The 25337-nt window shown below is 48.8% G+C and overlaps 1 protein-coding gene and 1 long non-coding RNA gene across 3 annotated transcripts in view; one reads left to right on the forward strand and one right to left on the reverse strand.

Annotated features, from left to right (window-relative positions):
• APOB (apolipoprotein B) overlaps positions 1–3883 on the forward strand; it is a 40223-nt gene extending 36340 nt beyond the window's left edge. The window contains 3 exon segments of the mRNA NM_001375388.1: positions 261–375; positions 739–922; positions 1957–3883. Coding sequence (NP_001362317.1) covers positions 261–375; positions 739–922; positions 1957–3597 — 1940 coding nt within the window. The 3' untranslated portion in view covers positions 3598–3883.
• An 869-nt stretch (positions 3884–4752) lies between these two features.
• LOC110260050 (uncharacterized) overlaps positions 4753–25337 on the reverse strand; it is a 78047-nt gene continuing 57462 nt past the window's right edge. Inside the window, exons 3-4 of one of the 2 annotated variants that reach the window (XR_014842514.1) lie at positions 22727–22866; positions 4753–4896 (exon numbers count right to left, since the gene is read on the reverse strand). This is a non-coding gene — a long non-coding RNA (uncharacterized LOC110260050). The remainder of the gene's footprint in view (positions 4897–22726; positions 22867–25337) is intronic. The other variant, XR_002342831.2, reaches the window with a different exon arrangement.

Raw genomic sequence — 25337 nt, forward strand, 5'->3', positions numbered from 1 at the left:
AAGGAGCTACATACATAACCCACATGCAAAAACTGTCCTGATGAAAACCTACTGATAATCTAGAGGAATACATTCAGAGAAAATAGATTTTTCTGTAATCATTTTAGGACTAATAATGTCTCCTTAACTATTTTTTTAATGAGGACTTCATGTTTCAAACATATAATACACTTAATTAAGATAGAATTCTGTTTTCACAAGGAAAATGTTTACGTCCTACAGTTATTAATCTAATGAAATATAAAATCTCTCCCATACAGTTGTGGGGACACACAAAATTGAAGATGGCATGTTAGTCTGTTCGACTAAAGGATCATTTGCACATCGTGACCTTAGTGCAGAATATGAAGAAAATGGCAAATATCATGGACTTGAGTATGGAACTTTTCTTTCTTTCTTTTCTTTTTTGGTCTTTTTAGGGCCACACCTGCAGCATATGGAGGTTCCCAGGTTAAGAGTCGAATTGGAGCTGCAGCTGCTGGCCTACACCACAGCCACAGCAACGCCAGATCCAAGGTGTCTGTGACCTGCACCACAGCTCATGGCAACGTCAGATCCTTAATCCACCGAGCAATGCCAGGAATCACACCTGTGACTTCATGGATGCTAGTCAGATTCATTTCCTCTGAGCCACGATGGGAACTCTGAAACTTTTATCTGCATGTCTTTTTCAATTGTTGTGATATTTGTCCTTTCCATGCCACTTTCATGATGGTCCATCTGCTTTTCTGCTTTCAGATACTGGGATGGAAAGATTATCCTTAACATCACAAGCCCAACATTAACTGATGTTTATCTGCGCTACCAACAAAGCAAGAACCATCTCTTCTCCTCACTAGCCTCCCCAGCCATAGGCACTGTGGCCTTAGAACAGGAAAACATTAATACCTCATTGAAATCAAACCTCTACTACCGCCCTCAGGTGAGTCCCATCTAGTGGGTTACACACCCAAAGAGCGAAGAGAAAAGACAGGCAGATAAATTTGAGTCCATACAGAGTCTTACCTCAGGACTGTCCCTAACTAAAACACAAGCAATGAGCAGGTTGAAGTTCTCTTCTGGGAAACTATTTTCCAGAAAGCACTAGGAGTCTTTTATTGATTTTATTGGATGCACACATGACCTCATACTACCACTACTATTTTATTACATTTGGGCAACTCTAGAAAGATAATGTATATATGTATGACTGGATCACTTTGCTGTACAGCAGAAATTGGCACAACATTGTAAATCAACTAAAAATAAAAATATTAATTGGTTAAACAACTAAAAAAAAAAAAAGAAAGGTAAGGGTCATACCTCATCACCTAGATCTGAACAAACTCTGCCACATCCTGAGTACAGTTTGATGACAGTTTCTAGAGTATGTGAGGCTTCAAAATTCTTCCGCACAATAGAAATATTAGATGAGATATGCCAAATTTCTTTCACATACTTTACATGCTCTGCCAGGATTAAATCAAAGATGCCATTGGTTGAGGAGAAGAAAAATCACATTCTGTTACTAAAGTTTGTCACAGCCCTGAAGGATAAATGGCTTTTGATATTGGTCTTCTAGATCTCTGCTGATGGGCTCTGGACTTTTTTCTATCTTGTTACTTCTCCTTTCTCTTAATTAGTCCTTTCCGGTCTCTTTCTCTTCCACCTTCTCCTCCTTCTCCTTCTCTTCTGATCTTCAGCCCCAGAAAGGCTTTAATGTTAAATGTCACTGTGTAAATGCCTTACATGATTTTATCCTTTCTGGGGCATGTATTAAAGAAGAACAAACAAGAGTGGATTTGTTTAACCGTAAGACAAACACATGAACTGACACATGAAAGATAAACCGCCATCCAGAATATGAAAGATCTTCTGATCTTTACTTTTAACTGCTAATGAAGTTTTAGTATAGTATATTATGTAGTCAAGATAACTGAAAACATGTTCTTTTCATCCTTTTCCTGCTGGTTTTAGTCCTCTCCAGATAAAAAACTCAACATATTCAAAATTGAAAAAAGAGACTTGGAATCAGATGAGGACGTGCAGATCAAAGCTAACTGGGAAGAAGAAGCAGTGTCCGAACTGCTCCGCTCTCTCAAAGACAATGTGCCCAAGGCCACGGGGGCATTTTATGACTATGTCAACAAGTACCATCAGGAGTACACTGGACTCGACCTGAGAGATGCTTCTTTAAAATTGAGGAAAGGCTTGCAGAACAGTGCGGATCAGGCGTATCAAGGGGCCGTGAGGCAGATTGATGAGGTGGACAGGGGACTCCGAAAAATAGCCAGAGGTACCACTAAAACCTACCAGCAGTGGAAGGACAGAGCCCAGAGTCTATACCAGAAACTATTGGCTCAGGAGGATCAAGGTGATTTCCAAGGACTCCGGAATAAGGTGTTTGACAGCGTAATAGGAGTCACTCAGGAATACAATGTGACAGTCAAGCGTGCAGTTGACTCATTGATCAAGTCCCTTAAGTTCACCAGATTCCAGCTGCCAGGAAGAGCCAGGAACTACACTGGAGATGAGCTCTGCAACATGGTCATGACAGAGGTAGGGGAGGTACTGTCTCAGATATATTCAAAGATCCATAGTGGGTTAGAAATACTGCTTTCCTATTTCCAAGACCTGATGGAGAAATCTAAACTAAACAAGGCCCGAAAGATTAAATTTACTTTTGATTCGGTGAAGTATCAACTAACAGATGTAGTCTCAGAGTATGGGGAGCAGTTGAAATCTTTATCACAAGATGTCCAAAAGGCACTTAGTGACCTCCACTCTATCAATATTACAGAGATTCTAAGTGAACTTCAGATATTTCTAGAAGGCATTTTCCAAGAGATAGAAGAAGAACTTACACGCTTAAAGGAGAAGAAATTGGCTGATTTCATTAATGATATCCAGCAGAACATCAACACAACTTTCAACATTTATGCCCCATTGGGTTTTAGACTCCTGAAAGAAAACCTAGACTCTCCATTTGGTATGCTTAATGAATTTATTCAAAACACACTTTGGGAAGCTTCTCAAGAGTTACAGCAGCTCCATCAGTACATAAAGGCTCTTCGCAAAGAGTATTTTGATCCAAGTATGGTTGGCTGGACAGTGAAATATTATGAACTTGAAGAAAAGGTCATCAACCTGATCAAGAACCTAGTAGATGTCCTTAAAGATTTCCATTCCAAATACACTGTCAGTGCTACTGACTTCGCTTCCCAACTCTCAAGTCAAGTTGAACAATTTGTGCAGGAGGATATCCAGGAATATCTTAGCATCCTTGCTGATGCAGATGGAAAAGGGAAAGAGAAGATTGCACAGCTTTCTTCCAGGGCTCAGGAAATAATTAAAAGCTGGGCTGTCACAATGAAGGAAATCATTTCTGATTACCACCAGCAGTTCATATATAAACTACAGGATTTTTCAGACCAACTCTCTGATTACTATGAAAAATTCATTGCTGAGACTGAAAGATTGATTGACCTGTCCATTCAAAAATACCACATGTTTCTGAGATATATTATGAAGTTATTGAAAGAACTACAGTCAGACACAGTCAATGACATGAGACCCTACATAAAGGTTGCTCCGGGAGAATTTACTATCACCTTCTAATTTTTTTACAGCTATTCTCATTTATTCTTCTGCTCCAATTAAACTTTCACTTAGTAGAAAAAAATTCAGACTGTATGTATTAATATAACCATCTGCCAAATGAGCCCTGGAGCAGGCGGATGACTACAAGCAGAAGGACATATGAACTGGATCTGCACCAATCTCTGAAGGTCTCTGAACTCTGGGAAATGACTCTTTTTTTCAAGTTAAAGAACACAGGGAGCTGAGGTTTTTTTGCTAAACTTTTGGAGAGTAAAAATAAATAAATTCTTTATTGTGTATCATACTACTCAGTGTGACTTCTTCACATTGAAAGATAGTGAAATGAGGGTATTTATTCAAATATCTGACATTTCAAAACCTCTAGAAGAACACACACTGCATTGAGTGAAAGGATGAAAGAGGAAAAATAGAATTTGAAGAGGGAAATATTTTGCCACCTTAGAAAAAGTAACTGATCTCAGGGATTGTATTTGCCAAGTGAAGGTGAAAAACTATTTGCAAAGGCTTTCATGTAATTTGATCCACAGAAGCATCTCATTATGTGCCTGCTGATCCTCCTCACCCACCAGTCTGCCTTTGCCAGGCAAGGCTCTCTGGTAGGCTCTCAGATAAAGCGGAAGGCCCTTTATTTCACTGTCAGTTCAGGAGTGGAGAAGTCCTAGCTCTGAGGGCTTCATGGCAGTAGGGATTCCAGGAGGCTCCCTGCAGCTGGGCCAGGATCCATTCAAGGCAAAGGAGAGGAGGCATAAGATGTGGATTCCTCACATTTCTGGGATCAAGCATACATTTATGCTATTTTTTTTTTTTGTCTTTTTGCCTTTTCTAGGGCCACTCCTGTGGCATATGGAGATTCCCAGGCTAGGAGTCCAATGGGAGCTGTAGCTGCTGGCCTACGCCACAGCCACGCCAGATCCGAGCCATGTCTGTGACCTATACCACAGCTCACGGCAACGCCAGATCCTTAACCCACTGAGCAAGGCCACGGATCGAACCCACAACCTCATGGTTCCTAGTCAGATTCGTTAACCACTGTGCCATGACGGGAACTCCCATTTATGTTCTTGAATGTCTTTATTTCTCCGAACTTAATATCCAATAATCCTAGGTATAATCAAAACTCAAGGGAGGGTTTCCCCTGCCACATTCACTCACCCCAAACTCTGATTTTAAACACTGGCAACATGCAGTCAGAGCTTCAAGATGAGCTGTGGTGACGGAAGGCTGCAGAGAAGTTGTGCTGCCCAGCTGTCACTAATATCACTGGGAAGGTGAGCTGTAACTTTCATTTCAGTGGCACTGGAAGACAGAGAAAGCAGTGTGACCCTTGAGGAATAGCAAAGTCCTACATGAGGCCTCTTTGGAAAAGACCTACATGAGGCCTCTTTGGAAAAGACCTTTTATCCAAAAATACCTTCATTCTCCATTCTTCTCTCACAAAGCCTTCACATTCCCTTGGCCACTCTTAAAAGCATTACCCAGAAAAGAAGACACATTAGCAGTAGTCATCTGTCCGGAACTGAGCAATCGGAAAGAGTCATAGGAAGGTATAATAGGTGTTAATATACGGATCTAGTATTCAAGGAAAGTTTCTGGCTAATGAATTGAATGGATGGATGGATGGATGGATGGATGGATGGATGGATGGATGGATGAATGGATAGATGGCTGGTTGGCTGGCTGAGTAGATAGGTGGATGGATTGACAAATAGGTGAGTGAATGAACGAGTGAGTAAATGAGGGGTCAGTTCTGAGAGTGAGAGAAGGGCAAAATTAGGCCCAGGTCCTGGACCATCACATGAGTGGTTCTAGGCAGAGCTCTATGAGACTTTCCTTGATGAACAGCAAGAATCTACTGAGTTTTTAAACTGAAAGGAGGACTGGGATTATGGCTTAATTTAGAGGGGAAGGAAGAGTCTAAAGTTCCTAGTGCTCATGTGATGATATCTGTGTCTGGAGCATGAGAGGAGGAAAAACACAGACACAAATTCAAAATGATCATATAATTACTCAGTGCCCCCTGTCCAGTTCCCTGAATGGTATCCCTTATATGAGCTATATCCCTGGCTGGCTTAGGCTATCTCTATCATGCTCAATAAAGCTGAAAGAGGAGTTCCCGTCATGGCACAGTGGAAACAAATCCAACTAGGAGCCATGAGGTTTCGGGTTCAAACCCTGGCCTCACTTAGTGGGTTAAGGATCCAGTGTTGCCATGATCTGTGGTATAGGTCACAGATGAAGCTCGAATCTGGCATTGCTGTGGCTCTGGCATAGGTGGGCAGCAACAACTCTGATTAGACCCCTAGCCTGGGAACCTCCATATACTGCTGGTGCAGCCCTAAGAGGACAAAAGACAAAAATAAATAAATAAAGTTGAAAGAAGGGATCTTTGGGAAGCTTGCATTTTGCTTGCCCTCTTCCTTGGTCTTCCACTGCATATCAGAATACTCCTCTGGGTTCAGTTAATGGCTACATTCCTTACTTGCTTGTACCTTTAGGCAACTTATTTACCCTCTATGAACTTCAGTTTGCTTATTTACAGAATGAGGATAATATCTATCTTGCCTACCTTAAAAGGCATTCATAAAAATCAGTTGACATAATCAATGTTATTGAATGTTGTATAGGAACAAAGAGCCATTATTAGATGATTATTTATGGAAAGGAGAGAGAATGGAAACAAGGAGAACTGGCCAGTTTAGTGAACATTCATTAAATGCTTCAATGTGCTAAGCACAAAGGCTCTACATGGGAGACAGAGATCAGTAAGATGCAATTCCTTGATGACCGCCTGACCATCTGTTTATAAAGGGTGGAATGTTGGTCTCATGATGCATATAAACGAAGTACCATGAGGATTTATAAGGAAAGGATGAGAATCAAGAAGACTTCATGGAGAACATTGAAATGGATCTTGAAGGTACACAGACTTTGACAAAGAGAAGAACATGAGCGGAGAAAAACAGGTTGGGTAGCCGAACACAGGAAGAGTCAAGGGGAGACAGAATTGGAAAGTCAGTAGAGGCCTTGAAAACTGGAGTGAAAGGCAGTACTTCCTCAGCCGGAGAGCTTATCCAATGAAAGTTTGTGAACAGGAGGGTGATATGAGTTGTGATTTAAGAAAACTGATATGGCAGCTTCCACAAGATAAGTTGTAGTGGGATGAACCTGGATATGAAACTGGTCCAAGTAAAAGATGCTGAGTGCCTCAGCCAAATCACAGGTGCTTTGGATGGTGAGGATGGGTTGGAAATAAGTATCAAGAAGGCATAATGGACAAAGCTGGGGGCTGATTGTTTAGGACACAAGGTATGAGTACCAAAGCTATTAGAACTGAAGCTGCCTTGGTGATTCACTGGAGTCAAAAATTGGAGAGGTTGCTGGAGGGACCTAAAGAACAAGGAAGAATGACGAAAGCAGACTTCAGAGTTAGGAATTTTTCAACCTGTATAACTTGAAGAGCTGAGGGGAGTTCCCTGGTGGCCTAGAGGTTAAGGATTCAGTGTTGTCACTGCTGTGGCTCAGGTTCAATTCCTGGCCCCGGAAACTTCTGTATGCTATGAGTGAGGCCAAAAAAAAGAAAAAGACCTATGGAACATCAATAGAAACAGGAGGGATGTGTTGGGGGGTGAGATTATTAACGTGAGACGTGGACTCATAGATGGTCATGGCTGGAAAGGGGCTGAGGGAGCAAATGGTGAGTTTCAAGTTGCAGTGGTTTGTCTAAGCAGAAACATCTAGCAGGCAATTAACTGGAGAGGTGGGCTAGAGAAACAACATCCGAAGGAAGAGAAACAAAGGAGAATTTTAACCAATTGTATTGATTTTATGTCCTCACATGCACCTTTAGAAACAACAAGAAAACAAAGTTTTTCCTCTTGTACAATTAATTGGCCTATTGACCTGAGAGTGAGCCAATATGTACATGTCCTGAGAACATACTGTGAGATGACGTGGAACGTTCTACTATAAACATAACTATGCCTCCTGTAAAACAAATATCTGAAGTTTAAAACCCAAGGAGAAATGAAGTTTTAAACCCAAGTTTAAAACCCTAACCCTAACCCTAAACCCTAACCCTAACCCTAACCCTAACCCTAACCCTAACCCTAACCCTAACCCTAACCCTAATGGCACCCCGCCCGGTTCTCTGGAACTCTGGAAGCCTGATCGAGCTCTGTGCTTTGGTTTGACTCCCAGGTCCTGCCTTAGACTTAGTGGCACTGTCCCCAGAATAAGCCTTGTAATAATTGAGTCCACTGGGAGTGGGCCCCGCCAGGTGCATTTGGAGCTCCCTCCATTCTCTTTGCTTTTCACATGAAGGCTGGTCTTTTGAGGAACCCAACTGCCCTTTATTGGTGAGATGAGCAAAGCTTCACCCAGCTTCTTATTCTAGGTCCCTCTTGTGGCTCTAATTTATGACCTAGTCCCCATTCAGTCAGAGAAGGGGCCAAGCTGGCCCTCAAACAGGGCCTGTAACATGGGAGCCAGAGTGGACAAACAGATGTTCCCTTTAAAAGTGTCTCATAACCAGAGATAAATGTGAAGAAACAGGCCCTGCCTCTTAGCTCATCTCGTCTTGCTGTTTCACATTAAGAGGTCAGTTGCAACTCCCTTCAAGCACACTCCTGCTGTGGGTGGGATGGCTGGGTGGTCACCAACAAATAACATTCCAGGGCCTCATAAAAGTTGGTGGGGTAGGTACACATTTCCAGGAGGAAAGGGCCCTGCCCTTCTCCGGTACGAAATGGCTCGTGCCTCCTCTGAGTCTGAGCAGTGCTTCAGGTCAGTGATACTCAGGACTCTCGGCACTAAGATATGACCCTGGTGTCAACTTCACCCTCCACTGGCACCACTAAGGCCAAGGACAACTCAGGCCTTGGAGGTGGCCTGGCCCGAGCTGTAGACCTATGTCCCCACCCTTGTTTCTAAGCTCTGGCTGGGCAGTAGCTGTGCAGTGTGAGCATCCAGCCACATGGAGCAGCAGCATCCACAGTTTAGACTCTAAGCTGGAGAGCAGCCTGAGGAAGGGGCAGCTCAGTCAACAGCCCAGCTCCCCAGGTCTTCCTGGCTCCTCAAGTGGACTCTCCACTCCTTCTGTTCCCTTCCATGAAGCAGGTCCAGCTCAGACTGGCTCATGGGTCCCTAGAGAGCAGAGAGGCCCAGGACAGGTCCGGAAGTCCCTTACTGGGGCTGAGCTAGGTGGGTCAGAGCTGGGGTCGTTAGAACACTCCTGGGATGACATGATGCATTGGAAGTTCATGGAAAGAACAGTAGACAGAGGACAGAGGACTGCCTGTATTCCTGCTGAGCAGAGCAAGGGGAGCCGGGGGCAGCCACCACTTCCCCCCCTCAAAAGAAGGCCTAGGCTTGGGCCAAAGTTTAGCTTCAGCATTCACAAGTTATGTAACAAGGAAAGTTACTGGATTTTTCTATTTCTCATCTTTAAAATGGGGATCACAGGAGTTCCCATCGTGGTGCAGCAGAAACGAATCCGACTAGGTACCATGAGGTTGTGGGATTGATCCCTGGCTTCGCTCAGTGGGTTAAGGATCCGGCATTGCCACGAGCTGTGGTGCAGGTGGCAGATGCAGCTCAGATCTGGCATTGCTGCAGCTGTGGTGTAGGCTGGCAGCTATACCTCTGATTAGATCCCTAGCCTGGGAACAAACCTCCACATGCCACAGGTATGGCCCTAAAAAGACAAAAGACAAAAAATAAATAAATAAAACAAAATAAATAAATAAAATAAAATGGGAATCACAAAAGAATAAGTTGAAGCACTCTGGGCAGGAATAGAGAATGGTTCCCACTTACATCAGAGGGTTGTAATGAAGGTGAAATAAAAGAATGTAAATGAAGCACCTGGCCTCCAGACAGTGGAGCAACCGATTGTACTATATTGACAGAAGTTAAAATGAAGTGAAATGACAATTACACACAACCATAAAGGGGAATTGTACCAATAAATGGAGAGAGTATGTAAGTCCTAGAAGATTAAACGCAGCATGATACCCCTTTAATAAGGTTGAAATCAACTGAAACCAGTTTATTTGCTGGAATTATACTTTTAAAGAAAAGATTCAAAATAGTTTACATCTGGTGGGGAAGGGCGGGAGAAAGGATGTATGTATTAGACTTCACCAGAGAAACAGAACCAAGATGATTAGATATGTATGTTCATAAATACATATATGAATTTATATATATTTACATGTTCATAGAGAGATATAACGGGAGATTTATTATAGGAATTGTTTAGAAAAGGGAGGCCAAAAAGTCCCACAATCTACCATCTGCCATCTGGAGAACCAGTAAAGCTAGCGGTACCTAGCTTTGCAGGACTGAGAATCTGGGGGCCAGTGGCGTAAGCCCTGGTTAGAGTCTGAAGCTCCAGGAACCAGCACCAATGTCCAAGGGCAGGAGAAGAGCGATGTCCCAGCTCAGAAAAGAACACATTCACCCTTCCTCCACTTTTTGTTCTGTCCAGGCCTCAACAGGCAGGATGGTGCCCACTTGCACGGAGGAGGGCCGCCAGTTTCACTCAGTCCACCAATTCAAATTCTGATCTCTTCTGGAAATGCCCTCCGAGACACACCCAGAAATAATGTTTACCAGCTGCCGGGGAACCCTTAGCTCAGTCAGGCTGACATGTAAAATCAACCATCACAATGGGCGAGGGCATACAGGTAGAGGTGAGTTAGGCCAAGCTTTCACTCTTCATGCTGGGTGGTGAGTTTAAGGGCATTTTTTGTTATTAATCTAAATATATTATTTTACACTATATCACAAACTTAAAGAGAAAAGAAAGGAGTTCCCGTCATGGCTCAGTGGTTAGCGAACCCGACTAGCAGCCATGAGGACGCAGGTTCAATCCCTGGCCTTGCTCAGTGGGTTAAGGATCCGGTGCTGCCATGAGCTGTGGTGTAGGTTGCAGACACAGCTTGGATTCAACATTGCTGTGGCTCTGGTGTAGGCCAGCAGCTACAGTTCCAATTCAACCCCTAGCCTGGAAACCTCCACATGCCACAAGTGCGGCCCTAAAAAGACCAAAAAAAAGACCAATAAATAAATAAATAAGTAAAAATAAAGAGAAAAGAAAAATCTCCAAGTGCCTGGCATATATTAAATACTTAATTTGTGGCTCCCCTTCTTATGGCATCATCCTGGGATTTTATGGAGGATAAACTCCTCCCTTTCAAGAGAAATTTATATCTTCAGTAGCTATTCATTAAAACCCTTCTCTAGGCCAGGCACTCTCCTAAGCATTCAGGGCACAGAAATGAACAAGGCTCTGAAGTGGGAGGCCGGGGAAGACCCAGATACGAAGGACTCACAGGAACCCTGGGGTCCCAGGGGCCGGTGGGGGCATGGAGAGAGGAAGGGAAACTAGCTGTGGGGGTCCAGAGAGAGTCACTTTGCCTTTTCATCCTCAGTTTCTTTATCTGCAAAATGGGACTATAATAGTCATGCACTCCAGATGAACTAAATTAGTCTGGGTTCCCCTGTGCTGTCTAAACTTTCTTATTTCTTATCTCTATGTTTGGCTCTTTTTAATTCTCTCTAGGAAAATCTTTCAAGGTCCAGAAAAAAACTGGCTTTTACATATACATGGCCAATAAGCACATGAAAAGATGCTCAACATCACTAATTATTAGAGAAATGCAAATCGAACTTTCCGGGTGACCTACTGCATAACAACGGGGTACTGTCACTGCTACAGCTCTGGTTCAATCCTTAGCCCTGGAACTTCTGCATGATGTGGTCACAGCCAACCAATTGTAGAAAAAAACAAAAACACTGCAATAACGTATCACCTGACACTTGTCCGAGAGGTCATCAATAAAAGTCTACAAATTATAAATGCTTGAGAGGGTGTGGAGAAAGGGGAACCCTCCTACACTGTTGGTAGGAATATAAATTGGTATGACCACCTTGCAGAACAGTATGGAGGTTCCTTAAAAACCTAAAAATAGAGTTGCCATGTGATCCAGCAATCCCACTCTTGGGCATATACCAGGACAAAACTGTGATTTAAAAAGATACATGCACCCCTATGTTCATTGCAGCGCTATTCACAATAGCCAAGACGTGGAAACAACCTAAATGCCCATCAACAAATGAATGGATTAAGAAGATATGATATCTCACATCCTCTTCATATATATGTATACATAATATAGATGTAGATATACATAGATACATGTACATCTTCACATATCTCTTTCTCACACACACACACGCTCATGCACATGCCATGGAATATTACTTTAAAAAAGAATGAAATAATACTATTTGCAGCTATATGGACCTAGAGATTATCATACAAAGCAAAGTAAGTCAGAGAAAGACAAATACCATATGATATCACTTATATTTGGAATCTAAAATATGACACAAATGAACTTATGTATGAAACAGAAACATACTCACAGACATAGAGAACAGACTTGGGGTTTCCAAGGTGGGGCAGGGGCCAGGAAGGGACTGGGAGTTTGGGATTAGCAGGTGCAAATGATTGTATGTAGAATGGATAAACAACAAGGCCCTATTGCATAGCACAGGGAACGATATTTAATAGCCTGTAATAAACCATAATGGAAATGAATAGGAATAAAGAACAAAACGGCACGTGGTCCTTGAAACGCCCTCTGATCACCTCTGATGCACACCCAGGCTGCATGCTTGCATTGACCTCCTTTCCCTCACTGACCCATGTCACTGCTCCAAACCAAACTCTGAAATCAGCTAGGCCTGTGCAGTGGGCTTCCACTAAGACCTTGTCAGTTCATGTCTATGCATCTGGGTAGTTAAAAGTCCCAGCCCCTTTTGAAGTTCCTCTGAGTTTGCTGAAAGGATTCCCTCCTATGAACTCCTCTAAAACAACCCACCCACAGTGCTGTGGGCTGTTTGTTGACTGCCTGACTGACCATTGCACTGAAGTGGTACTTGCAGGCTTCCTGTCATGAAAAAGTTTGGATGGAGGGAGGAGGCAGTTGAAAACCACAAGCCTGACATTGTCCCTTTGGAAAGAGACTATCCATGTCCTCCAAGGAAGCTGAGCTGCCAGGGGCTGCTCAGTGTGGTGGGGAGGTGAAGCATCTCTTCTTCATTCCACACCTGCTTCCGGCCTTGGAACTGACCATGCCCATCCTCCAAGAACAGGCCTCCGCCCCCTACCCCTCAACCGCCTTCCAGCCTGCCTGCTGCCTTCCCAGCCTCCACCCAGCCCCCTCTACTTCCTCTGCCCCAGGCTGACTCGGTGTGTTTTCTTTAATCAGGCCAGTCCACGTGGTCCATTTTTAGTGGCTTTTCCCACTGTACCTCCTTTCTCTGATGTCTTGGATCACTTCCTCTGCCTGCTTTATCACCCTGACCTCAGGTCAGGGGTCTTAACACCACGAGCAATGGATAATGGAAGGCCGCCTTCACCGGCTGGGGCTTGGTACTTTGGACTACTTCCTTCCTTTCTCTCTGGGTCCTTGAGCCCATGACAGATTCTAAGGTTTTACCCTGTCACCTTTTCCTCCCCAGCCCTGGTACTCTGCCTCCCCATCCACAGCTCCCCTAGGCATGCAGGACTGACTCTTGTTCTACGACAGGTACAGATGCAAACTGGGAGTGCAGCTCTCCATAGGCGGCAAACCATGGAGCCAGGATGGAAGGCACATAAACCCCAACCCCCCAATAATGCCAGAGGCAGAGAAAAAATCCAAACATGGCTGCACCAACCCCAACTCCTCTCTCCTTTCCAAGGGCCACTCAGCTTCTCCAGGCTCCCCATGGGGCCGCCACGTCCTGGGAAACTCCAGAGGAAATCTGGCCTCCCAGGAGTTCTCCATGCAGCCTCTGGGGCAGTCTTGGTCTCCGAGGAGGGCCTCTTCCTGGAAGAGTTCCTCCACAGCAGTCAGGAGGCCTGGATCTGACTCCATCGCTGCTGCTGACCTGACTGCCTCTATGAACCTGAACGGGTTACCAGCCCTCTCTCCTGATGGTCCTCCCAGACTGACAGCCTGTAGGGTGAAGGGGACTCCAGTGTGCCCCACTTGAAGCACATCCAGTGTACACAGAATACAAGCCTAAAACGCACTATGCAACCCAGTGTTGCCTGCCTGGATGTGCCCGCATCACCCAGCATCCAAGGCCTTCCTCCTCTTTAACGTCTCCAGCAACCCACCGTACTCCCGTCCACGTGTCCCCAAGGTCGCCGACACATGGCTGGCCTATGGGCTATGTGCTGCCCTCTCGCTAGGGCTCTCTCCCCCTCCCCTTCGGTATTCCTAGCCCCTCAAACCCTTCTAACCCGCCCAACAGAGGAAGGCAGAAGAACTTGACTCTGCTGCGGTTATGTCTGGAGAGGCAGTGGGGCCTCCCTTTTATGACCCAAAGGCCCACGGGTCTATTTTCCTTTAAGGAAAACAAGCAGTCTTCTTATACCAGGAAACATTTTGCCTTCCTTTTAGACCAACACGCTCCAACCGCAGCCAGCTTTGAAGCTTTTTTTTTTTTTCTTTCATCTTTCACAAATAAAATGGGGCAATGATTTCTCCTACCATGCTTTTAAAAGAATGTGTCCATCAAAGTGTCTTCACACGGTTTTCCCAGGACCCGGTGGATGGTAAAGAGAAGCCCCGAGCACTTCCCTTCTCCCAAGAGGGCGGGGTGAGAATCCTGCACAGGGGACATGTAGCCGAGCCTTGGGTTTTGTTGTGAGGGATGGGTCCTGTAGAGGTGGGTTCCTGAAGGAACATTCTGTGCACAGGGCCACGCTTCCCCAGAGCACGGAACCCTCCGCTGCCGGGTTCTGACCCAGGAACCGGCCTGGCTCCCCCGACCCCCAGCCCAGCATAGGCGGGCTCTCGGCACCGTCTTGACTCCTGCAGAAACTCTCTCTTGTTGGTCAGAACACACGCTTCCCGTCAGCTTTTATTTCTGTGAGGGCTTGCTTACGAGCAGGGCATTCTGTTCTTGGAATTTCTTGTTAAAATATTTCATTTAATTAAGTTTTTACAACCAGCTCTGCTTTGTGTCTGTCAGAAGGTAGGGGCCAGGGCCGCCCTCTCCTCAGCTCTCTGGGAGGCCGGGTCACAGAGACTCTGGGGGCCTGGGGGCCACCTCTCTAGCTCTCCAGACGTGCTGCCACCAAAGCTGGGATTTTGTCAACAGGTGGACACCCACAACAGGCCCCACGGAGATCTTGGTGCCACCAGCAGGGTTGCCTGAGCACTCCCGGTAGAAATCTCTCTTGGCCCAGGAACCGCCCGGTCTGAGCTGCAAACAGTGCAGAGCAAGCACCATAGATGCTCGTCACTGCGTCTTAGCAGCCCCCAAACTCTAAACAAGACCTGCACCTGTGCCCTTCCTTCTCAAGACCCCCCTGTGCCCACTCCTCTGGCCTGTTCCAGCCTTGCTCAACTCCTCCCCTGGGGCCTGCCCCAAGTCCCTTGGTCAGAAGTGCCTCTCTCCTCCACCCCACTGCTGCAAGGGCCCCAGCTCAGGGCCCTGCTGGAGCCTCGGCGCATGCTGGACTCAACATGCCTTTCCTCTTCCCACTGGGCAGGATCTGTGGGCAGGAAGGCGGCAGAAGGTTTCAAAAGGTTATAGACCAAGGACAGCTAACAGGCTGAACACCAAGTCACTTAGGTCAAGAGGGAGGGGATGGGCCCAGGTGAGCAGGTGGGTTTGTGCAGGGATGTGGCTGCACCAAGCCGCCCCCCCCCCCCCCCCCCGCCCGCCCAGGACGCTTGGTTAACTCTCTTCACATAACAAACAAAACGGCACTTCTCCGTTCGTCTCCATTGTTCCCTGGCCAAGCTTCCCTGGTGTTTCTGGAAGCAGGACCCAGGCTGAGGGGGCAGAGCACATGGGCCAACCTGGGCCCTTCCCAGCTAAGGCCCGTCTCGGCCGAGGTTCTGCTCGCAAGGGCTCCTTCCCTTCTCCTGACCCAGCCTGTACCTGCCCTAAGGGAACCACCGTGGCCCCTGGATAATTCCAGGCTCCTGGCGGCGTTGCTAAGAGCCCGGCTGCCACCTGTCAGGAATCTGCAGTCCGGGATGTGGCAGAATGCGCTGTTTTCCCACACTCGTATTTTAAAAGGTTACAGACCATGTGTGCGTAACAGGCAGAACATTAGGTCACTTGTCTCACTTAGAACAATAATCCGTTTTGCTAGGGGTCAGGTTGACACAAAGAATCTGTCCAGACCAGGTCTCTGGATGGGACTTAGCCCTCCCCTCAAACTAATGAAATTTTCAACTTGTGGGTACTTGAGTTAATAAAGTGTGCCACACATCTGCTCGGGCCGCTGGCAGAAGAAAGCCCTGGGGTTCAATTTTGAGATCACTGACATAATGTTTGAGTGGCCTCCCGCTGGCGCCCGGCAGGACACCAAATTAAGGAAAGCCGCACAATGAACGTGTGAGAAAAAACATTAGTGTATAAACACAGAGGCCAAGGCTCCCGAGGGGAGGGTGAGCGAGGGGAGGCCACGGAATTACAGAGAGAGGGTCGCTGGGGGCTACCGCTGGGATTTCATGCCCCTGGCCTACAGGTAATGAATGATTTTAAAGGAAATTGGCACCAACATGATCTTAGGTCAAAAAGATGAAAAGAGGAGAGGGCGTGTTTTCTCTGGCTGTTGAATTAGTGCACAGGTATGATGTGAGCGGTTCTGAACAAAACAGAAAGCTGGAGGTGAGACTACAGAGCAGCCCCAAGGCCCGCCACCCCTGAGAGTCCAGCCACCCCGCGCCCAGGTCAACTCCTGGCTGGGGCGGGGGCAGTGGGTTTGCCTGAGGCCCGCTTGCTCGGGGGCAGGAGGAAGGGCTGCCGCCCACTGGGACAGGGCCTCTCCACTGGCTTTCCCAGCTGCCCACAGAGAGAAAGTCAAACAAAAAATTCTTCAGGAGATGTAAATCCCAGGCATCCCCTTCCAGATTCACAGTCCCTGGGGAGGACAGGGAGGCGGGGGGCCTGGGTTTCTGTCACCTTCCCTTAGGGATGAAGGAGAGGCCTTCCTACTTCCAGGCCCTAGGAAATGCCGCTGTGTTAGCTCTGAGGTCCAAGGCTGGGCCAAGGGGGTCCCCGGCCCAGAAACCCGTGAGGAGGTCCCCGGTCAGGGCTGAGGCCCCTGGTCAGGGCTGAGGCCTCCGGCCGACAGGGCCCTGCACCTCCCCCAGTCCTGCTGCTGACATGGCGCGAGAGGGAAGGGTGCAGAGGGCTCCGGGGGCCCCCGGCCAGGGACCTTGGAGGAGAATGCAGCACCACCAGATCCAGCTGCCTCCAGACTCGAATCCAGAGCTCCTGCGGGTCCAGCCTTCTGCTCTGCTGGAGCACCAAGGCCAGCTGCGGAACCACCTGGGTACTTGTCCTTAGTTCCTTTGTTCCTGCAAGTGCTGACCATGTGTTTTGGGCCTGGCCCACAGGGCACAGAGGGCTGGGGTGAGGCCAGCACACAAGGATGCGTAAAGGACCCTCATGGGGGGCTCTGTGGCCCCACACCACGAGGCAGGGCTCAGCCCTCTGGACCCAGGAGGAAAAGGCCTCAGCAAATGTGGCCCCAGGGCTTCCCCAGCAGCCCCTGCCCTCCCACGCCTTTTCCAGTGACATGTAACATGTGTCTGCTCACCCCATTGCCACAAAGCTCCCAGACTCCTTCTCTTCTGGAGAGCCTTCTCTGACCCGGTGCTGCAACCCTCAGGGCCCCGACTCTGCTGTGAGCCTTCCGGCCCCTCTCCTCCTGGTCCTGTGGCCTGTGCGGGCCCTGGGTGAGTTTCACGCATCTCATCCCGCCCTATCTGGGCCTCGTGCGCCCAGGCTCCTGGCAGGGACACAGCGAAACCTTTAAGATCAACCCTGGGGCCAAGCTACACAGCCTCAGGTGTTCTGGGAGCCGACCCTTCAAGGCAAGGCCCACTCCCTTCCTCAGAGGGAACCCAGCAAGTGAGGGAAGAGAGGCAGGGCAAGGTGGGGCTGTCCCCACAAGGGGCCACGCCGTGGTTCCCAATGCTCCCCGAAGGCTCTCCAGGCAACCACGTGTGGCTGCAGCCCAAGCCACCCAGCCCCGCGCCACGCTCCAGGGCTTCCTGCGCAGAAAAAATGCCCCTGCTTCCAGCTTCCCGACATCCAGCCCAGGCCTCCCTCAGGGGAAAGACGGGGCTTTGTCCTCCGCTCCCATCCTCCAAGAGAGGACATAGAACGGACTCCAGGGCCTGGCCACCTGGATCCAATTCCAGTTCCCTCGTGTGCCAGGGCTGTGGCCTTTTGAGATCCCTGGGCTGCTCTGTATTTGCATTTCCTCAAATGTAAAATGGTAATAATAATTGTTCCTACCTCCAAGGGTTCTTCTGAAAATTACAGGCATTAATGCGTGTCAATCTCTTGGAGCGGTAACTGACTCGATACGAATGCTACAGAAGTACTTGCTGCTTTTGTCATCTGGTGACTTCAGAAACCCACCATTCCCTATGAACCAAATGAACCCCTCCAGAGCCATCAGCCTCTACCTCCTTTGCCAGCCCCAAAGGAGCAGTACATTTCTGTAACACTGGCATCTAGGAGGCCCCGTCATGACTGAGTTCCTGCCTCAGCCTCTACCTTAAAGGCAGCATCCATGCAGACCTTACAACACAAGAGGATATTTCTCAGGTGGTGGGGCCAGGGCCGCCAAGCCAGTTTAGCCAGGCCGCTGCTGCATCCAGCAGAGAAGGGGCTCCGTGATACACTCTCCCCCTCACCCCCAAGTGACCAGGGGACCAGGTTCCAGGCAGCTGCTGCCACAACAGATGTTCAAAGGACAAGAGTAAGCTATCAAAAGCAGCAACTGACAAGCTGGTTGGTGGTAATGAAAGACGTATGTGGCACCGATGCCTCACAAAGGTCAGCTGTGGTCACAAAGTTCACAGGTCACCAAACCCAGGACTCAGCAAAATGAAGAAGCTATCCCAGCTGAAGGATGCTGGCCTTCTCCCGCCTCGGTGGGGCCCTCAGAAGGGCAGTCCATTGCTACGTTTCTCCAGCCCCCAGGCCCTATCTGTGCAGTGGAAGGGTTGAACTCGGTAATTTCTAAAGGCCTTTGGGTAGATAGACTGGGGAGGGGTCCCGTTACCATTGTCCTCATCAGGAATAATAATAACGGAGTCGTCTATCAATTCCTTCCTAAAGGGGAGACAGCACTCGCGGTATTAGAACAAACACATAGCAGCCCACGGTGGGCTTTATTTCACAGGTAGGGAAAGTGAGGCTCTGAGGTTGAGTAGCTATAATTTTACAACTGGGAGTTCCCGTCGTGGCGCAGTGGTTAACGAATCCGACTAGGAACCATGAGGTTGCGGGTTCGGTCCCTGCCCTTGCTCAGTGGGTTAACGATCTGGCGTTGCCGTGAGCTGTGGTGTAGGTTGCAGACGCGGCTCAGATCCTGCATTGCTGTGGCTCTGGCGTAGGCCAGTGGCTACAGCTCCGATTCAACCCCTTGCCTGGGAACCTCCATATGCCGCGGGAGCGGCCCAAAGAAATAGCAAAAAGACAAAAAAAAAAAAAAAAAAAAAATTTACAACTGATACAGAGAAAACCAGCCTTAAACTCCAGATCTGTGTAATGCACAAAACCATACCTGGAAGCATGTACTGTGCCACTTTTAAATGATGACACTGGTAATTTTAACAACCTCCCCATCATGCCAGGCCCACTGTATGGGTTCACCTCATTTCATCTTCACACCAACCTCACAGAAAGGTGGGTGTGATCATCCCAGCGTTACAGGTGGATGAAGTTACTTCCCCGGAGTCAAGACAGTACCCTTTCTAACATGTAAACCCAACTCGGTCACCCTGCTGAAAATCTAACTCACCTTAGCCAGAATCTATTTTCATTATTACTCCCCCATTTATTTTTGATGACAGAACTATGTTCTTCCCATGAGCACGAGGAAGGCCATAGCCGCTCTTAAAACACTGAAATATATCAAATCAGTTGGCACCTCTTCAAGCACCTCCCGCCCCTCCCCACATCAGGCTAGTCCCTTCTAGGGGACCCACTGGGCCTCCCTGTGACTCCTAGCCACTGCCCTGCTACTGACAGGGTCCATTCTGATTGGCCAGTGCCTGTGCTAGGCTAAGTGTCACCCTCTTGGTGACAGTAACCAAGTATATACACAAGCATGTAGGCACACCTGTGACACTGACCAGGCCTTCTGCATTTGTGCACACAGGACACAGGAATGCAGAAGTGCCTATGTTAAAAATTAAACATACTGAGGGGGTTCTCACGCCTTATTAGCCCCAAATCGAAACCTAAGAACAACCAATCCCAATCAGCCAACTAGGCTCTCCAAATAAGGCCACCACTTCAGCTGTAGCCATTCAAATCATTTCCTCGCTTTAATTCTGCCCCTTCTCTTACCCTCCACCCCCGTTCTCTCAGAAGAGCACTCCTGACCACTTCCGGTTTGGTACTGACCGATTCAAATCCATTTTGCTCCCACAAACTCTTAAAGTCTAAGACGCCTCCACTTATCTTTTAACACCTCTGTGCAGACACCAGGCTCACACACAGAGACACACACATCCTCATGAACATCTGCCTGCACACATGCACACACAAACAAACACATACCCCAGGTCCATCCTCCCTCTTGGTGCCTGAGATGCCCTATCCCACACTCGCTGCCCCCCTCTGCTTCTGAAACTCTCTCTGTCCTGTTCCATGGTGTGTTCAGCTGCTTCCTTAAAGCCTAGGGCTGCGCCATCTCACACAGAAGCAGAGAGGGGCTCCATGGCCATAGTCAAATGGCTGGTCCTCGAGAAGGGCAGTGGGGCGACAGCAAGGTTTTCGCCAACCTGGCCTGGAGTCCCCAGCAGACACCAGCGTCCTGCTTGTTAGATGCCAGCTGTACTAGAAGAGAAACCGCCCAATCACAGGCAGGCAGGTGTGACTGCCCGCAGCTTCCAGGCGCCTGGTGCATCCCCACGTTCAGCCTCTTATCAGAGAGTAGACGAAAGGTTTCGGCTCTGCCAGCGCCAGGTGAGCCCCAGCTCAGCACCAGCCAGGGGGCTGGGTGAGGGCATTGCTTGCTCAGCCCACTACTCCCCATGAGGTGCAGTGCCTGGAGCACCTGGAGAACCCCAACACGAGTGTGTCCCAGCACTTTGCTCACACGTGAGCTCTTGTGCAGGTCAGCCCACACCCCCTGGGCTGAGCACAAGTCCAGGACCCCTCACCTCCCAGCCAGTGTCACCGGGTCCTGAGACAGGTCCAGAAGTAGAGATGGGCTCGACCCTTCATTCAGCATGACTGGGCACCTGCCGTGTCCCGGATGCTCTTCTAGGAGGAGCAAAACAACCACAATCTCCCCACCCTGCTGAGTGGCTCTGCCCGCAGAGTTGTCCCCCTTCCTGCAAGAACTTGTCACCTGCTGTCCTCTGGCTCCTTCTTTTGAGGCCACAAACCCCACTTCTGGTTCACGAGGGGTTTGGGTCTCAGAACCTCTTACATCTCTACCAGCTTGGACTTTCACCGGGGTAACTCCCAGAGATGTCTATTGTCTCACGGCCAGGAGAGCAGCTGAGCCTCCGAGGAAAGGCCTGGAATACTGTATCATCTCTGCTGGAGAAAGCACTCCCTCCCAGCACCGCCCCAAGCTTGCCCTTCTCCAGGGAGTGTCTCTCACTTGAGTACGATGTCCCGGAAACAGACCCCCTCCCACCCAAGGAACCCTATCACCGCTGGGGAAATGCACTTCCAGCCACACACGTGCTGTCTCTGTTTCACTCCACGGAAAGGGGCCCCTGGGAATTTCAGAGGTGACACTGATGCATGTGATGAACGCACACGGCCTCACTGCCAAGACCAACAGGACTGTCGAGAGGGCCTTCCAGCTGAGTTTTTGGGCTCCAAGTGTTGTTCACCAGAGCTGTGGCCACTGGACGAAGCCCCTCTCCATTGGGACCTCCTGCCAGCCTGGAGGAGCCCTGCACCCCTCCCTGCATTCCAAGAACACGTCTCTAACGTCTTCACCCCCAGCAAAGGATCCAGCAGAGTCCTGACCCCCCAAACACACTGCTTGGGTCAGCCTCCAGCAGAATCAGCTCAACAAAGGCAAGGTCTCTGTTTCGAACCCTTTCCTGGACCCCCGTGTTCCTCCCCCACCCCACCAGCCATCACCTCTTTACTGTGCCACCTTGCCCCAGATCAACATCAGCAGAAGGGGACAGGACGGGGAGCCAGTCCCCTGCACTGCTGCTGCCTCCACCGAGTTGACTTGACTCATCCCTACTGCTCACCTCATCCTCCCTGAGCACCTGCACTGCTCTGGGCTGTGCCTCACCCAGGGACACTGATATTTTATCCACAACCCAGAGATTCAGGGTAAGGCCACCTGTTGGCTCCAAACCCACTTTCAAAATTGAGTTCAAGTTCAAAATGAGCCTAAAATGCTCAGGCCAAGATGAGAATTTCCAGAGCAGGGCCCGGGCCATGGGTGTTAGGCTGACTGTGTACATTCCTCACTGGGTGGAGGGCTAGTGTGGACCAGACCTGGAGCTACTCCTAGAACCACAAGTCCTTCCCAGAGTGGGGGTCTTCGCCCCCAACCTCCTCACCCAACCTTGCAATTCAGGGGGCTCTCTGAGACCTGGACGGCAGTCCCTGGACACAAGAGCACTCAGGCGTGGCCAGCGAGAGGAAGCCTCACTGTACAGCCTGCTGAGGAGGACAAGGATGGGAAAGGCAAGAACAAAATAGTGCTTTGCATCTCCCTGGTAATAGACACCATTCCCTTGGTTACCTCCCAACCCCAGAAAACATACTTATTAAAATCCAGCCCACTCAATAACATCCAGTGTCTGCAAAACATAAAGTGTGCCCATTGACATGACAGCTAGGTCAGGCCTGAACTTTCTACTCTCTGATCCCGAAGCCCAGAACGAACTGGTCTCTTGGCTCCTGTTCTCTAATGAGTAACAAGAGTCACGTTGTTTTGGTTGGGTTGGGTTGGGGGTTTTGTCTGTCTCTTAAGCCTCTCACTGTGTTGTATTTGTACCACATGAAGGAAGCCCTAGCCAAGAAGACAAATATCGCTGCGCCTGTGAGAACGCGGGTCTGTAGGAAATCTGCAGGTCTGAATGTGCCCCACCATTTCCTACGAGCAGCTGGCATGGCTTCCTTTCTCTTCCCAGGCTGATGGCTCTGGCTCTTTCTGTGGCTCTCTACACATCAGGATCTGCCTGCTTCCACCTTTTCATTCGATGATGTCTTCCAGTGTCCGGACAATACCTTTGGGGAGGATGAAAAAGTCATAGCACCACCAAACATATCAGATGTCTGGGGAATTTGAGAAAATGCCCACCTGGCAAATAGAAGGGTATCAGCAAGTAATGGAACCAGGAACTGGGCAGGAGTTCTCCTTCCAGTCCTACTTCTGCCCCCAACTTCCCATGAAACCTTAGGAAACTCCTTTCAGCCTTCTGTTCCCTTAGTTTCTCCAGAGGGAGGCTGAAAGGCAGGGGATCTCTGTGGGGCCTGGAGAGCTTTCCCCTGCAGGAAGATGCTGGGGCAGCGGGAGCCCAATTAGCTGAGGAGGCTGTTGTGCTGGCTGACAGGTGAGGCCAGAGCCCTTCTCCTGGGCCCTAGGAACCATGCAAGCAAGCAGTCAGGTTCCCAGACTCACACGAAGAGGAGGGAGATTTGAGGTTGGAGGGCCCGGTCAGGGGGCCTCTCTCAGCTGCGGGGTACACAGCAGGCTTCTGAGACACTACATGTGGCTGAGTCCCCAGGACAGCAACTCAAGCCACATGTGGGTGTTTGTGCTTCTCACTGAGGGGAGCTGGTTGACATGGTCCAGCTCCCTGAGGGCTGGCTTCTACCAGGCTGGGGTCCAGCCAACCAGCCCTGAGGCAGCTTATTCTAATGACTTTGAGTGAGTCTTATGGGCTTTTGGCTCAAGAAGACCTTCCATCACCATGACCTCTCTGAGAGTGAAAATGGATGGCAATCCCTGTGTTCCAGAATCCCCACGGTCTGTCTGTGAGATGCCAACACTGTGACAACCACACGCTCCTCCTGGCCTTCTCTCTGCCCTGGAAAACAAGGCTGGTGGTGTGTTTGAGAACCCAGCCATGGGACTTCGGGCTCCAGAAAGCTGGCAGAAGGGCCAGCAGGGCAGCAGGGGCGTGCTCACCTACCCTGATTAGGATACAAACTAAACCTTCCTAACCCTCCCTTTGGTCCCTTTGCCCCAAGTGAAATCTGGGCCATGAGGATTCAAAATGTGCTTCACAGGATCCCAGAGCCCAGCTCCTTCTTAAACATTTCCATACTTATTTGGGCACAATCAGAATTTTTTAATCATCTTCCTGCACATCAATGTATGGGGACAGATCATTTCCAGATGTGATTCAACACACAGGGGGAAAAAAAGCACACTCATTGATGAACAAATGATTTCTGGATGGAGAATACATGTGACTAGCAATCCCCAGCTGCAACTTGCATCAGAAGCCAGACAGGTCCTGGTCTAGTCTACCTCTTTTCAGCGGCTCAAGATGCAACTGTTCTGACCAAACAGGAGCTGGACAAAGAGCTTTTACCAGATTCTCTCTCCCATTTTTGTTGATTTCTCACAGCTCCCAAGCTCTGAGCCATGGGCAAGAGCAAATGACCAAGAAGGAAGAATTCAGAGCTGCCCATCAAGACAGCTTTCTAGTCCATCCTCTATAACAAACTGCCTCTGAGCCTCGGGAAGACACTGTCCTTGTCTGTTTTCATTTCTCATTTCAATCTCATTCCTAAATCACTGGTCTCTGATTAGCCTACACTCTATGTGCCCCTTGTCCACAGCAGACATTGCTAATCGATGATCGTGCACTTTCCCGAAGACCCTTCCCTTGGGGCACTAGGCACCCACTAAAAACCCGCTCCTGCTTCAGAGTCTGGGCATGACTTGCCTTCCTGGGCCTGAGCTGGCAAGTCAGCAGAAGAGGCAAATCCAGGCACACTTGCCACAGAAGGCAGCAGGAAAGCAACGCCTCCAGGGGGAACGCCAGATTCCAGAGAGGACAGAATTTGGGCTTGATGTTTGGGCTCTGATGTAGAAACTCACCGGTTTAAAGAGGGATGTGCCTGTCCTAGAAAGAAAACAAGGATCCTGAGAATTGGAGAGACTGCCCCACTGCCAGTCAAAACCACTAGAATAGCTTCAGTTCTGACCAGACTTAGCACCAGCAGCTGATGCCTGTGCCCTGGTGACCTATTCTGCTGCTTTTCTTGGCCTTTCAGAGCCCCTGCAGTTCCCCTAGATGTCCCACATTCCATCAGTTAATTGGTTTGTTCCTAAATTCTGTGCATACCAGATATCACGTGACACTCGCATTGTTCCCAACCCACTTTCAAAGAGTATCGATTCCTTCAATGACCGCAAGTGATTCTCAGTTCCTGCGTGTTTCCCGGGGCCACTGGAAGGGCAGATGCGCCTATCAAAAAGGAAACTGTCGGCATCTTGGGCTGCAACCAAGCCACAACTTAATTTCCTCTTCTGGCTGCACTTCTTGAGAAGGAAATACGAAAAATGGGGCTGGAGTGACTTTGTCTGAGATAAACAGGCCACACTCTGTAGCTGGACAAACAAGGTGCTTGGCTGGAAATTAGATGTTCTTTGGCTGGCATCCCCAAAACGTGACAGATTCTTCCCAGATGATATTTAAGGCATGCAGTGAGCTTTCCCTGCTTCAATGCACCACCTACACCAG

Source organism: Sus scrofa, chromosome 3, assembly GCF_054392235.1.
Source record: "Sus scrofa isolate SSC_HxYL_T2T_F1_AM1 chromosome 3, Sscrofa_HxYL_maternal_Yorkshire_Landrace_v2.0, whole genome shotgun sequence".
Classification (NCBI taxonomy): Eukaryota; Metazoa; Chordata; class Mammalia; order Artiodactyla; family Suidae; genus Sus; species Sus scrofa.